General features: G+C 48.0%; 2 protein-coding genes across 9 annotated transcripts in view; one reads left to right on the top strand and one right to left on the bottom strand.

The window, feature by feature from the left end:
• Positions 1 to 14,762, bottom strand: part of LOC147140272 (beta-1,4-galactosyltransferase 3-like) — a 21,433-nt gene extending 6,671 nt beyond the window's left edge. For 2 of the 7 annotated variants that reach the window (XM_086044767.1, XM_086044766.1), the window contains exon 1: positions 14,423 to 14,762. The gene's annotated coding sequence lies outside the window, so the exon portion shown is untranslated. Of the gene's footprint in view, positions 1 to 2,117; positions 3,142 to 14,422 lie in introns of all 7 variants that reach the window. The other 5 variants (XM_086044763.1, XM_086044762.1, XM_086044764.1 and 2 more) reach the window with 4 other exon arrangements.
• znf365 (zinc finger protein 365) lies at positions 7,823 to 12,797 on the top strand. 2 transcript variants are annotated; one of them, XM_086044758.1, is made up of 6 exons: positions 7,823 to 7,942; positions 10,324 to 10,696; positions 11,204 to 11,507; positions 11,736 to 11,871; positions 11,949 to 12,004; positions 12,156 to 12,797. In XM_086044758.1, the coding sequence occupies exons 2-6, from the start codon at positions 10,336 to 10,338 to the stop codon at positions 12,376 to 12,378; spliced, it is 1,080 nt and encodes a 359-aa protein (XP_085900884.1). In that variant the 5' UTR covers positions 7,823 to 7,942; positions 10,324 to 10,335; the 3' UTR covers positions 12,379 to 12,797. The 2 variants fall into 2 exon arrangements, with proteins under 2 accessions (XP_085900884.1, XP_085900885.1); XM_086044759.1 differs by having other exon boundaries at positions 7,832 to 7,938.

Raw genomic sequence — 14,762 nt, 5'->3', positions numbered from 1 at the left:
AAGTGGTTAGGATAATGGATGAATGAATATACAGTCCATTCTCAGAGACGGACATTCCATCCAAAGGGCGGAACCAGCCGTCCCGGATGGATGCTCATTTTGCCGACGGACGGACGGAGGACAAGAAGTCTTTGGAAAAGGACAGACGAAGCAAGGACAGAAGTGGGTTTTCATTCGTTCCAAATGGGGTCAAGTACCGGCTGACTAGTGTTGTCACGATACCAAATTTTTAACCTCGATTCGATACTAGCAAAAACTACTCACACTGTGGAAACCCCCCCCCCCGCCCCCCCAAAAAAATCACCTTATTATTGAACAATTTTTAGGTCAATCATCAATTCAACAATCAAGATTTGTTTGTAACAGTGCAAGCAAACGCAATTTTGTCTTACATTTGTGTAAACATGAACTCATTCATTGTCAGACCCTCTTTTACCCTAACGTTTGAAAAAAAAAAATAGAAAAAAAAGATATAAATACGTTCCTGGGATTGAATGGCTGGACTGTGAAATTGGAACCCTATTTGGGGAGCAATCTTTATTTGCGGATGCACCGCTTCATCAGACCATGAGTCATGCGACGTTAGACTTCTCCGTGCGGGCTCGTCTCTGTCGGACAACAACAGTACAAGACACTAGGTGTAAAATGGAGACAAATAAGCTTTGTGAAAAGCGCCACCCGCGATAGACGTAAAAATAGCCGGAGCTAAGCGTTAGCTTAAGTGTTGCGGATATTTTCTCAAGTAGCGTTGAGTGCCAACGTCGCCAAGCAGTTATTTGTCGGTGCGACCCGATGTACGCTCAGTAGTAACCATACACAATAATACCTACCCACCCGTTCCATTTCTCGCACGAGTTTGGGGTGTCTATCCTTCCCGTTTGGCCAAATTTGCCGTGCGACTTGACTTGGTGGCGACTGCCTTGCAGCAATGCTTGCAGACCGGCCGCCGCTCACAGTTTGTCGGTTTTCCCGACCCGTCAGCCTCGCACTTCCAAACGGCACTTTTACATTTTGGATGTTCAAGTAAAACGGGTCGAGAGACTGCTGTTGCCATTTTAGTTTGATCAGTTTTGGTTTTGCCGGTCGGCGGTGGTCCGAGGCTTGTTGCGAAGGGATTGGAGGAAGCGGCTTCTTCTCCGTCTATTTCCCGCACACCGGCCGGCGCAAACAGCGACACCATTGGCGTCCCGAAGGACCGTCCGCGCCTGAGAGCGTAATCAGAATGAGGCCGCGAGACTGAAAAGTATCGATAGCAAAGCAATTGAATATCTTGAATCGATACTATTGAGGTATGGATTTTTGGGACGTGTTGTTGTACCACGGAGCCGCCTTCACAACACTGTACGCTGCTCTCTTGTTCACGTGCGTTCCCACCGTGCAGTACTGTTTTCGCAGGCATAGTCCGCCCTCTAGTGGACACCCATTTCACTGACGAGGAAGAAGGTGGATAGCGATTTTGTCTAGTCAACATTGAGTTCAAACCTTCTCCCTTCATTTGCATGCCAATCATATCCGAGACATCTCGAGAATGTGCAAATCCATCACAAGCCGAAGGCTCATGCCAGCTCCGCCGTACACTGAAAGCAAGGACCCGGAAGTGGAAGACCTTCCTTTTCCTCCGTATATAACGTTGCCTTATTTTGCAAGAATTATTTTGATCGCCAAATAATGCGATCAAAACCGAACGCGTCTTGTGTTAAAACGCAAACGATTTGCGACGTAACGCAATCTGCGCATCGGAAATCAGCCAGCTAATGAGCTTTTGTTCAATGTTTATTTTAGAGTGCACGGACTGGGGGGTTTTTGTTTGGGTTTTTTTGGGTTTGTTTCTTTGGGCTGAAAAAATGCTGTGCTTCATTTACTCCATTTACTGGTTGCACAAAATCTAACCATCTGAATCCAGACACGGTTTTTAAGTAAACTATACATGTACACAAAAACTCTATCTGGCTCCAGATGATTTCATTTTGTGCAACCACCAGACCAAATATAATTGAGTAAATCCAACCATCTTTTTTTTTTCTTCAGTGTGGGTCAGAGCGAAGGAATGCAAAGACGGAATTAAGCGCCAGGTCGGAATTTGAAAGTTTGAAAAAAGCAGAAAGGCTGCAACTTACCGACTGTCGGATGAGTGAAGCACTCAGGCAGGCAGTTGGGATGATGATGATGATGATGATGATGATGATAATGACATTGATGATGATGACGGCAGCTGACTCGTGCGGAGCCTTGGGGTGGGTGGGGCCACCCATCTTCATCATTGAGCTCACCCAAAGTCTTTGCGTCGCACTTGTCGCCACGGTTCCATTGCAACAAATGGAGTTCCTCAATCATTTGCGGTATTTGAGGCGTGTGCTCGTCAACGGGAGCCCACTTGTTGTCGCGCTAGTCAACATTGTTGCTTTTCATCTGAGGAGCTCTCGGATTTGACGACTCTTGTAAAAAGCGTGACTGGCCTCAAATAATATTCACCCCTCGAAAATGTAGTAACCCACACGTGGAGAAAAATCATTGTGCGTAGTTTGGGATAATATGTTGGCGTTATTAAATGTGAATCATTTAATCAGTGTCATTTGACTCATGTCTGTTTCAATGAAATAAGATGAAAAGTAGAATGTCGTGATCTTTTCTCTGTCAATCTCAAAAATCAATAAATGCTGCTGCTCATTGGGATCCGTTTGTTTGCGTTTAATCGCTGTACACGTGTTACCGAACAAGTGTAGTGGTAGACGTCACCGGATAGCCTCAATCGATGGATGAAAAGAATGGATATCAGCAAATCGGGATGCAGTGTTCCTTCATCTTTCCTGGGTGAAATCATTTTGGTAATCCTGAATTGACCTCAACTTGGAAGTGTGGTGTGGTTTCATGTGAGAAATCAAAGGCATGTGTGTCTTTTTCATTCGTGCATGTAAGCGCTTGGTTTCCACCGCGCTTTGTCTGGCGGAGTTTTGTATGGCTAAGCTTGTCCGACTGCCAGGCTGTGGGCGAGTGTCTTTTTTTTCCTCACCCCCTGTTATGTGCAGTCACAAAGGGCGCCGATTGCAAATCTAAAATGGGGCGTCACAGCCACGCACTGGCAATTGTGTCCGATTAGCATTGTTTCCGAGCTTTGGAGCCACGTCGGACTCCTCCGCACTCCTGCCGGCGAAAAAAGTTCATAGATGCGTTAACTCATCTCTGGCACTCAGCGCTCGCATTCCAATGGGGATCTTTACTCATCTTTGGCGGGACTCCATTTGGGGGCTTTATTTCGGAAATTTCCAAAGTTTCGGGAATAGGAATGGACCAAACAGTTTGAAGTTGGAACCGTTTCAAATCGGTCCAAATTGTGGAAATTGGAGGGAATTATAAAAGAAAAAAAATCTTAGAATTGGGCCTTCATTTTCAAACATGTTTGGGATCAAAGTTAGAACATTTTAAATTGGTCCAAAATTGTGGAAATCATATTAGAAAATTCTTATAAATTAGAAAAAACATATATGAATGAGGCAAACAATTTCCCTTTTGGAATGGTATAAATTGGTCAAAACATGTCGCGGTCAGAGATTGTTGCCCTCGGTGACAAATAATATGTGCAAATTAATTTCAGCCAATTCAGTCATAAATCTAAAATCAATACATTCCATATATTAGGAATTAATTTCACACAAGTTTTCCACGTGAAGTTGATTTGGATTCACTCAGCATAGCTGATCCTAAATATTCCAGCTATTGATTGTATTACTTTGTATTCAATTGTTTTGTTTGAACGTAATGAAATCAGTGGTTATGAAACAAAGTTAATGTCACTAGATTTTACGCGATTATAACTGTCACCTTGTTGCCTTCATGTTTTTTAAATGTCAACAATAGTAACACTTTTTACAGGTGTAGTTCAAGAATGTTCGAAGTTGGGTGTGTCAAGTGCGACAAAGGGGGAGGGGCAAAAGAATAATCAAGTTTAAGATCAGGATCAACAGGTAGCGTGAGCAATTAAGAGGGGAGTGACGGCGATGCCGTAGCCAGTGGCGACAAATGAAATTACAGCACTAAGTCGTACCCGCCGATTGCCGTGTAAGGTGCTTAAAAAACCTATTAAAAAAAAAAAAAAAAAAAAAACATAAAAAACTGCCTGAGGTGGCAAACTTCCACCCCGGTTGGGAGAGTGATTCGTCTGGAGTTGTGAGGTTCTCCGTTCAAATCTTCATCGGTTTGCATGTTCTCAAAAGGGAAAGGTTTATTTCCAGCACCTTTCAAATGCTGACCAACGTCTCTCCATTTTTGGCTTTTGAACCGAGACGTTGATTCTTTGCCCTGCTCGTCATCGGCACCTATTGAAGGACAGACGCCGCTCCGAGTCTCGATAAATGTCAGTTCTCTGATGCCTTTGATCAGCTTTGCGTTCCCTCTTCAAACCTTCAAGAGGAGCTCAGCACTTGGCTCCATTCATCTCGCCTTCATATTTTGGACTGCGTGGCTCCGTTAAAAATGATGCGGCAAAAAATTTGACCGCAGCCATGGTTTGACGAGAGCACTCGCACAGCTAAACAAGAATGCCGCAGAGCTGAACGCAGGTGGAAAAAAGGCAGGCTGCGGGTCTCTTATCAAATCCTAAAGGACTGCTGGCGTCGTTACCAGAGAAAGGTCCAAGAGAGACCGTTTGCCATGTCTGATTCAGGCAAATCGGCAAAATCCACGTGCCCCGTTTAAAACAATCGACTCGGTAGCGAAGCCCCGTCAACCGACTTGCACGGAATCGTCCCCTGAAATGCGCCGTAGATTCTTGCAGTTTGTCATCGACAAGGTTTCATTGACAGCTCGGGCTCTTGTTCCGAACGCCACCTTTGACCCCCCTCTGTCCAAGTTCCTTGTTCAGCAGTGTTCGATTCCTTTGAGCCGGTTTCTTTGACGTTTTTGGAGGAAGTGGTTTGCCCTTCATGGCTCCCCTTAACACGGTATTTCCTTCCACTGCTACGCGGACGACTATCAAATCGATATCCCGCAAAGCAAAAAAGAGGCTTTCTCCTTAAGACCTCTTTTGTCCTGCCTAGAGGACATCAAAGACCGCATGTCACTGAATTTCCTAAATTTCAACGGAAAGAAAACAGAAGTTACGGTAGTCGGTCCCAGCGGCTCGTCTCCATCCCACCCTGTTGACCTGGGCCCCCCCCCCCGTCTTCATATCTAAAGCCAACAGTCTTGACCTTGGGTTTCAAAATGGACAGTGGTCTTCAATCGTCGAGCTTTTTTCACCTTCGACAGCCGGCTAAGGTCAAGTCCCTCCTTTCCCATCAGCACCGAGAAACAGCCATCCGTGCCTTTGTTACATCTCGGCCAGATGACTGCAGTGCACTTTATTTTGGAGTCAGCCAGTCCTCCCTCAAACGTCTCCGGTTGGTCCAAAAGGCTGCCGCCCGCCTACTAAGTGGAGCTCGGAGGATCGAGCGCATAACACCGGTTCTGGCCTCCCTTCACTGGCTCCCGGTGCATTTCGGAGTTCAATTTAAGATTGTCCTATTTGTCCAAAAGTGATTAAATGGCCTGGCCCCGGCCGGCGTACCTCCCCGAGCTCCTCCGCGCGCAGCCTCAGGCGCGCGGACCAGGCGCTGCTCGAGGTGCCGAGGACCAAGCGGAGCCTCAGAGGGGATCGCGCCTTTGCTGTCGCTGATCCTTCCCTCTGCAATGGCCGCCCATCGGCTGTTAGGCAAGCCCCCTCTCTGTCCGTTTTTAAAACCCGGTTGAAGACGCATTTCTTTTCCCTAGCTTTTGAACAGACCTGAAATTTTCAGCTCTTTTCCGGCGTCAATTGTATAGAGTGTTTTATGTTCATTTATTGGCTTTATGTAGATCTATATTTATCAATACGTGTGCCACAGCCTTTTATTGTTTTTGTTCTATTGATTTATCGTATTGTTTGTAAAGTGCTTTGTTACAGCTCGAGCTGTTACGAAATGCGCTATATAAATAAAATTGTATTGTACCGCCCAAAGTGATTCAACCAAAATAATTTCGGTCTTATATTTGACTCAACTCTGTCTTTTCAAATGCACATTAACTATATTACCGGAAGTGCATTTTCCCATCTCCATACTATTCGTCCAATTCTATTGAACAGTGACGCAGGAAATTTTAATCCACGCGTTTGTTACGTCTCGCTTCAATTATTGTCACGGTTTTACTCTCTGGTCTTCCCTTGTCTAGTATTAAAAGTCGGCAGTCAGTCCAAAATGCTGCTGCAAGACTCAGCTCGTGTTCGACGCCAGCGTCGATAAATTTGCTTTAGAAGAGTGACTTGAAACACTCCGAAGACGAAGCGGAGCAAATGATCTGAGGGTAGGCATTCCAAAGTTCAGGCGCAGCAACTGCAAACGCCCTCTCACCTCTGCTTTCAATGAAACTAACATCAAGAGCAGTGTAGTTACAGGACCGCAGGGCTCTCACTGGAGCATACAAACAACATTCCAGACAAGTATACATTACAGGAGCCAGAGCGTTTGAAGATTTGAACGCGCGCACGCACGCACGCACGCACGCACGCACGCACGCACGCACGCACGCACGCACACACCTTGAATGGGCTCATCAAAGACACAGCGAGCCAACGCAGGCGAGCGGCCAACCGAGACAGCACCCGGGCCGTCGCGCAAGCGAGTGCAACACGTCGCGCTGTCACAAACACAAACGACATAGCTCGACTGAAAACTCCAAGCTGTCCTCGGGCATTCGTGTCCATGCGCCCTGCGTCCTCTCGCCCAAAGTCCAGCGGGCCTGGCGGCCACTCTGGTGGGAACGGTCCACATCCAAAGTAGGAAACGGATGGATGGGCCAAATGAGGGACTGCAAATATCATCGTCTCCTCACAAAATGCCTTTCACGCTCACAATGGAGGTGGATTCAACAAACACAAATCAGTCTGGAGCGCAACTGAGAAGTAGCCTCTGAGCAGGGCTTTGCGCTGGCCGCGACGCCTCAGAGCGCTCGGCCGGCCGGGTGTCGCCATGGAGGGGAGAGAGGGACCAAAAACCGCCTCGGCTCGCTGAATTTCAACAGAACCGACGCAATGACCCCAACTACCAATCAGAGCAAAGTTTTATTGACATGTCCACAGGGATGGAGCTACACCGGGGCGGCCATTAGCCCCATCAGAAATCTGTGCAGCCCCAGTTATGACCCTAGAGTATTTGATTTGATATTGTAAAATATATTTGGAAATTGTTTTCCCAGCCACCTTATGTATCAGTCAAGCCCCAGTTTAGCAGCAGAGGAAAAAAAAATCCTGGAGCCGTGCCTGCATGTCAAACAATGACAAATTCAACTGTCCAACACGGCAGGCATTTATGGCTAAACTAAAATAACCAATTCAAAAAAAGCATCGTGGGCATTTCCAACCCAAATTATCTTGCAAACACGATAAAAGAACAAAGATTTTTTTTTTTTTTTAATTACTAATTGAAAAATTGTTGCATGGGACTTCTGAGAATCTGATTCAAAGCCCCGCCCCTCGAACCCCAACTGCTCCAACATGGTGCAGTTAATGTGATTTGAGAATCTTGGCAGAGTGTCCAAATCGTGTCAATCCATTTCCAGGGTTAACAAACTGCCAATATATTGCTAATCACAAAGAAATAACTACACTTACGAACACTAGAGAAACTATCGTGTGTAGCTATTTATGTGCATGTGCGTAAAATGTACTCATTTTGGTTCAGTGGTTGTGAGTTGCAAGATGCCAGAATTTCCCCAAAGGGATTAGAAAGAATCCAATCTCCACCAGAAGTGCTTTACTCTGAAAGCCTTAAGCAAGCCGGAAGCGTCATGCCGCGTCCTGTCAGCTAACTTTGCTGGCATCGGTCGCCCTGAGTGACGTCACGCGGGCAGCCGCGGGACTCCAGCGCGTTCACGTCTGGTCGTCGTCGCACGCGCGCGCCTCCTGCCGTTTGCGAGCGTGCGCGCGCGGTAGGTAAGCGCGAGCACGTCTGTTGGATGGTTTCTTGTCTTCCCTATCAACCCCCCCCCCCCCCCCCCCCCCTTTGCGCTCAATCGATCGATAGATAGATTGATCGGAGCCAGCTAGCTTTCATAGCTAGCTAGTTAGCCAGCTAGCTTGCCGAAATTGACCTGTTACGCGGGCGTTGTTTTGTGACGTCATCTAAATTGGTTTTTAAATAAATGACGTCACGTGTATGTGACGCTGTTGCTGTCACGACAGCTGACAGTTTGTCTATTTGTCATGTTTTTTGACATGCCGCTCAGGGAATCGGTATCGTATTTACTAAGAGAACATGCAGGTGAATTTTCCGCGTGGATGAGTAATTGCTCAAGATATAATATCAGACATAATCAGACTGGAGCATTTCAAGACAGCGACCAAGCTTGTTCAAATAAGAAATCGAAAAAACCGCCTATCTGATCAAGGTTAGACCTACATGATGGAACGTATTAGTCTGGAATGCCAATCACCCATCAAAACATATTTGAACATTTGTGTATAAACAACACATTTAAATAGACATAAAGCAATTATTCAAAATCTACATGAAAATTCCCATTTCAAATAACAGTAGTTGTAGTAGTATTTTATGGCTCATCGTTAGATGCAGCATAAACATGTTTTTACTTTACATTTAGCTGGATTCGGGTAAACTCAAACGGGGTTTATTATTTCTGCCTGAGTAGATCTTTTTATCATTGTGACTATTGTGAGCATTACAGAACTGCCACATCTTGTCAACAGGCATAGGATATGATAGTCTGCGAGCTTACGTTGTTTCTTTTTGAGAAAACACTGATTCTTTTTTGTTTCTCCATAATGTTTCCTACTTCGGAACGGTAAAACACTGCTCATGAGGACCTCACCCGGGCCGCAGACCTCACCCTGTAAAAAGACGAGGAGTGTGCTAAAAAAAACAAACAAAAACAAAAACAAAGTAGCGGCTATTTCCACGGATATTTTTTTTTAAATACATTTGAATTCAGCTGGTGTTGAGCACATGTTACAAGGCATATCTGGCTAAGGAGAAATAAGTTACAATCATGGACCGAACCTCGTTTTTCAGTACGGGGACACTCGTGCCGCGAGGGTGTCGTGTTCAAGGAGAGTCGGAATTTATAGCTTGCGACAGCCTAACGCCACAGTTGCGTGCTTCCAGCGCTCCTCAGCCTGACAAAAGTACAACAATTATTTCGGCATACCCGTCAAGTTGTTTTGTAAAAGTGGATAATCTGACCCCGAGGTACAAATTCTAATCTTGTATGAACTTTGACACAGCACCACAACATCGGCTATACGCGGCCTCAATGTCGTGCGTTTTGACCGGAGATTTGTCCTAAATCCGCGGGGGACGCGTGCGTCACCACCCAACTCGACGATCACATTCGAAGGTGACAAGGTTGACTTAAGCATTGGCCAACAAAGCCATTCCTTGACTGGCGCTACCTTGGTCTTCATTTGATTTGAAATCTTCAACCAGTCCAAACCCGTGGCCTAGTGAGTGATTTTGAAAACGGGCACCGCCAGTCACCTGAACCGCAAGGAATTGCTTCGTTTAAATGTGAAACTGTTCACTTCAAGTGTAACGTGATGTTCAACTTAAGGCCCTGATAGACCAAAGCGGCGTCGGAGGCGGCGAAGCGCGGTGGCGTCTTTAAGCGCCGTCCGTTGGGCGCGGCGGCCACCGTCGTCGTGTCGTAAGCCGTCTGTAAGCGTCTCGGGGGCCACAACGCACGTTGTGACATTCGCTCACTCTGATTGGCTGTTGGCTAGCAAATCGGCGCGGAAAAACAGCGAGCACGCCTCCGCTGCCTTCATCTTCTTCCGAGTACAAGAGCGAGGCTCGACAATTGTCAAAAGTATTTCACAGTCGCGCGTCAAGAACGCGAGGGTTTACTCGGCGTGGGAGTTCATCGGGACGGGAGCCGAGAACGGAGCCGAATGCATTGTGTACCTTGTTAGAATGCGCCCCCGGCCAACAGCTTTCCGACCATGAGAAATAGTGACTACCGCCGCCGATGGGATGGAAGGGTGTTACGTCTCACGCGTGCGCAGAAGCTACTTTGATGGTCAGCGTTGCGCTGTGTTTTGCCAGCGCGGCGTGCCGACGGGCCGGCCGGACGCCGCTTCGTCTGTCGCTGTTGGCCAACGTCTTTTTGCGTCCATCTGGGACTTCACTTTTTTTGGGGGGTCCTGGAGTGGCAGCAACACGCTTCGGCAAAAACCTCATCGAAAAAAGGGATGAGTTCAAAGTTGGCGATGCGTCTTGCGGCTCGCTGTCGATGGCAGCCTGTGTTGCGTTTGCCCAAGTGTCCTAAAGTTGGCGTCCGTCTGGCTTGGCAATCACGCAGCATCCGCCAGTCATGCAGCAAAAGTTTGGTTCCGGAGGTTCCGCTTCTTGCCACCATGGCGACCGCTCGCCGCGCTTCCGCAGCCTGGACGTCAACGCCGCGTACGTCGGCTTCGGCGTCACCGGCAAGCTCCCGCCGCCGCGCGGCGTGCGGCGCTCGCTCAGCGACGGCAGGGACGCCGCCCACTTCCTGATCTCCAGGAGAAGGACGCGGAGCGTGGGCACGCGCCAGTACCGGGACCAGCGCCAGGACCAGGAGCCGTGCGCCAATGATGGCGGGAGAGAGGAGGACGGGACTTCGACCGAGCCGCCGGATCATCGCCGGGGTTTCCCAGATCTCGACGTGGACCCGGGTTGGAACGCGCAGCTGCTCGGTGAGATCGTCAAAGACCCTTTTCCCACTTTTGTATTGCATTCTCTCTCATCATTTGACACTTTTCAATGACCCCCTTTGACTGCAAAGGAAAAGATCAAAGACACGTTTCCAATACTTTAGACAAAGTTATCCTTTGTGCACACGGTACCGTCAAAGAGTCCTTTCCCACTCCACGCATGATCTAAGACCCCTTTCTAAATACTCATGACATCAAAGACTGTGTTGCACCGCTCAGATCATCAAGGACACTTTTCCACCACCCATGACACTTGAGACATTTTTCCAAATACTCGTGAAAGGTCAAAGACCCATTTCCAAATACTCCCCAAAAAACCCCACTGCGCACGACATCAAAGACCATTCCTTTCACTACTTGCGCCAAAGGCCTCCTTTTCAACTGCACATGCACCAAAGACCCCTTTGCCACTACATGCGCAATGTCAGAACTACTCGAGAGCTCATCCAAAAGCCCATTTCCATCTCACGGCCCAGCCTTTCCCCGCAGGACGGCGCCGTTGCCCGGGTACGGACGATGCCTGGTTGTCATCGGCGACGGCGGCGGCGCGCGGAGGCCCGGACGGCGTGGCCGTCCTGCAGCGGCGGCTGGCCCGCGTCAGGACCGAGCTGGCGCAGGCCGACACGCGGCTGCTGTGCGAGCGCGCCCACTCGCAGCATTTGTCGCGCCAGAGGCAGCAAGTGGCCGAGAAGGAGCGCTCGCTGAGCCGGCAGGTGGACGTGGCCGTCGCGGTGATCGCCGCCCTCAAGGAGCAGATCAACGCCTCCGAAAACGAGCTGGAGCGACGCGAGAGGTCAGGAAACAAAATTCATCACGATCCCAAATCTGTGGCATGCTAATTTCGCATTTCATTTCATCCAATAAATCGCAAAATTGTACAATAATGATAATTGTATCTGTAAAATCTATTTTTGCGTATCATCAACAAATGTAATAAATGAACCCAGAAAAAAAAAAAAAACGTCCGCAAGCCGTCTGCATGGGCGCTGGAGTTGACGTGCCCGGCGGTGCTCGCATTCAGGCAGGTGCTGAGCATCCAGAAGTTTCTGGAAACGGCCGCGCGCCAGGAGACCAGCGGCAAGGTCCGAATCCAGTTGTTCATCGAGAACCTGCTCGGACGCATCGCGCTGGCCGAGACCCTCCTGGAGGACTACCAGGTCCTGGGGCGCACAACCCCCCCCCCCCCCATTTGCCGGGCCGCCTTGTGGGTCTCACGTGCGTCTTCTCTCCTCAGCGGCGGCAGACGCCGGCCAGCGACCGCGACAAACCTCGCAGGATCACCAAGAGCAGGTCGCCGCACAACATTAGCATTTAGCACCTCATAACGTGAAACGCATCCCATTATAACGTGACGCCAATATGTGTCACGATGCCAATCTCGGCCGATAATCGGTCTGTCCCCAATTTTATTTGATCGGCGATTTTGCGATTGTTCCACCAGGTCAGCAGGATGTCAGCTGTCTTACGGGCTCCATGGCAACGCGTCGCCGCCGCGGCCGTCGGGCGAGCAGCGCGAGCAGCGCGAGCAGCGCGAGCAGCGCGAGCAGCGCGAGCAGCGCGAGCAACGCGAGCGTCTGGCGCGCTCGTCGCGCCTCTTCTGCCGACCCGAAGACCGAGACGACATCTGGAACCAGCGGCGGCGCTCGACCGGATACGAGGCCTAACGCCGTCCGAAGGGGGCGCTCCTCACTTCAGTTGTTAAATAGTACATTATTAAAAGGTCTTATTTTACAGGCAACAATCATTTGGAATTTATTTGATTAAATTAGTCAATAAAATAGCAAAGGTTATATGATAACATACACACATACTTTTAGTTTTAATGTATATTTATCATTCACCACGACTAAATAAAAATAGTTCAATGTATCTGTAAAATTGTTTGACAATATTTGTTTCTATCCTATAGGATGAATCAAATAAGCAATTATTGAATGAGACGAATGAAAAATGAATACAAGAAAACCTGTTTATTTTAATAGTAAAAGTAATTTGTGAAATTGTTTTCAAGTTGTTAATTCACTCTGAATAACTTCAACAAATATGTTCCATTTACATGTAAAATGATATTTATGAATATGAATGCCATTGTATTCTTGCTATGATTGTCGTGATCAAACATTGTGAACAAGTCTTACGAATATTCATGAGGAATGTCATGAATATTCCCTCACGTGTTTGTTGTGCGTTCAATCCAAACCACTTCAAATGTTGTGACGCGTGCCGTTTAACGTGCCGTGTGTGCGCGTGTCCGTGGATTTGACAGTAGTTTGATTTTTTTTCTTTTTCTTTTGTGACTGGACACAAATCCCATTAGCCCAAGATAATGCTTCGAGAAGGGGGGCTGGCGTGGGGGTAGCTCAGACCACTTCAGCCACTGGCATAGAACACAATTGAATTTTTCAATCAAAGCAAAAGCTGTTATTGCTCATTTTGTTCACAGGAGGGCGCACTGTTGACTACTTCAGTGACAGCCTGAAATTGATGCACTCAAAGATAGCAACTTTAACCAGCATTTTTGCTATTTGTGGCCCGGCCCGGCACCTATTACACAACGCCGAACCTCCAACCCTGCGAAACAGTGGGAGTTCATTATTTGGAGGTCTACATTTACAAGGCAGGCAGACAACCGCACCCTCACTCCGAAAAGCCCGATGAGGCTGTTGAGATTGTCCAAATCTCCTACTGGATGTAAATGGGGAAAGGATTTCTAGATCACATGTTTTAGAGGCAGTCGAGAGAGCCACAGTGATCTGTAGTTTGCATGTGAAAATGAAAACATTGATTCCGAATATAGTTGGAACTGCACTGGGTTTTTTTTTGTTTGTTTTTTTTTTTTTTAAAGCTCAAATTGCACATATTTGCAGTAAGATAATAAATGTGAATATTTTCCAAATGTACTTATTATTGACACCAAAACAATTTATAATTGTCCTTTCCAAATGTACTTATTATTGACACCAAAACAATTTATAATTGTCCTTATTTCCAGCTAATTGAGCCAGGAATATCCTGGTCCGGCCCACTTGAGATTAAATTGGGGTGAATGTGGTCCCTGAACTCCAATGACTTGATTGGCTCGCCCTGCCCTGCTGGGCAAGCTTCGTGTGGCCGCAACAAATAAAAAGACAGTCGGCACTTGTCATTGCTCAAATTGCGCGTTGGCAAAGATGGGACTAATACTAAATTAATTCTTGTGCTGCTTTAATCGTGCTTTCAAGTGCATGTTGGAGACTTGTTGCAGTGCGTCCCCTCGCGCAAACGGTAAAACGGGAGTTGATCCCCTCGTGCGTACGTCGCTCAGAGTAGCAAATTAAAGAGGGTAACTCTGAAACTCAGAATGACATCACTGACGCGAACTTCAACAGGTTGGGTAGGCGACTCACTGGCGGTACACGCACAACAACTCTTTGGGACCAAATTAGCCGCTCCAACACGAGGAGGAACCCGGCAGCAGGAAGAAAAACAACAACACTGCGCGTGCACGAGGGCAGCTGGTTTGCACACGCGACTACTCGTCAACTGCATTGAACAGGAAATAAGATCAAGTTGGAGGTTGCTCGCAATGCTACTGGCGATCCTGCAGGTGTCGGTATTGAGCAACAATTAGCCCGGTGTGCCTCTCAAGAGCTCCGTTGGCATGCGTGGAGGCAGACGCCGAAAACATACCACGTGACCATTTTCAAGTTGTATTTCTTGGAAACTTACCTGTCGACCGAGGGGGGACGGTCAAGTCGGCGCCAGTGGTTGCAGTCGCCGTTCAATTCCTTGACACGAGGTCGAGAGCTTTCCGGTTCCAGTTGCTTAATCGGAGACAAACAGATGTCGGCCAGCCGGCCAGCGCACCTCGCAGCTGGCACGAGCCTCCTTGACCAGCTGCCAGCCGCAACCCACTGATTGGCCACGCCTCTTGTCTCGCCGTAGTGATGTGCTTCTTGGGTCGAATCCCTGAAGCGTGTGCCGAGTAATGTAGATGAGTGGTTCTTGGACGGCGGGTCGATTCGCGAATTGATAACGTACGTGGTGACGTTTGAAGCCGCGAGAAGCG

This window comes from Filicampus tigris, chromosome 11, assembly GCF_054856515.1.
Source record: "Filicampus tigris isolate MCC_2025a chromosome 11, RoL_Ftig_1.0, whole genome shotgun sequence".
Taxonomy (NCBI): Eukaryota; Metazoa; Chordata; class Actinopteri; order Syngnathiformes; family Syngnathidae; genus Filicampus; species Filicampus tigris.
The sequence above is the reverse complement of the archived record's forward strand: the minus strand, read 5'-3'. Positions and strand labels throughout refer to the sequence as shown.

What these genes read in the sequence shown, in the direction of transcription:
- znf365 (XM_086044758.1), top strand. Translation starts at nt 10,336, where the DNA reads ATGCAGCAAAAGTTTGGTTCCGGAGGTTCCGCTTCTTGCCACCATGGC. An exon ending in GAGCTGGAGCGACGCGAGAG is followed by an intron (nt 11,508 to 11,735) that starts GTCAGGAAACAA and finishes GCTCGCATTCAG; the next exon opens with GCAGGTGCTGAGCATCCAGA. An exon ending in CGCAGGATCACCAAGAGCAG is followed by an intron (nt 12,005 to 12,155) that starts GTCGCCGCACAA and finishes TTGTTCCACCAG; the next exon opens with GTCAGCAGGATGTCAGCTGT.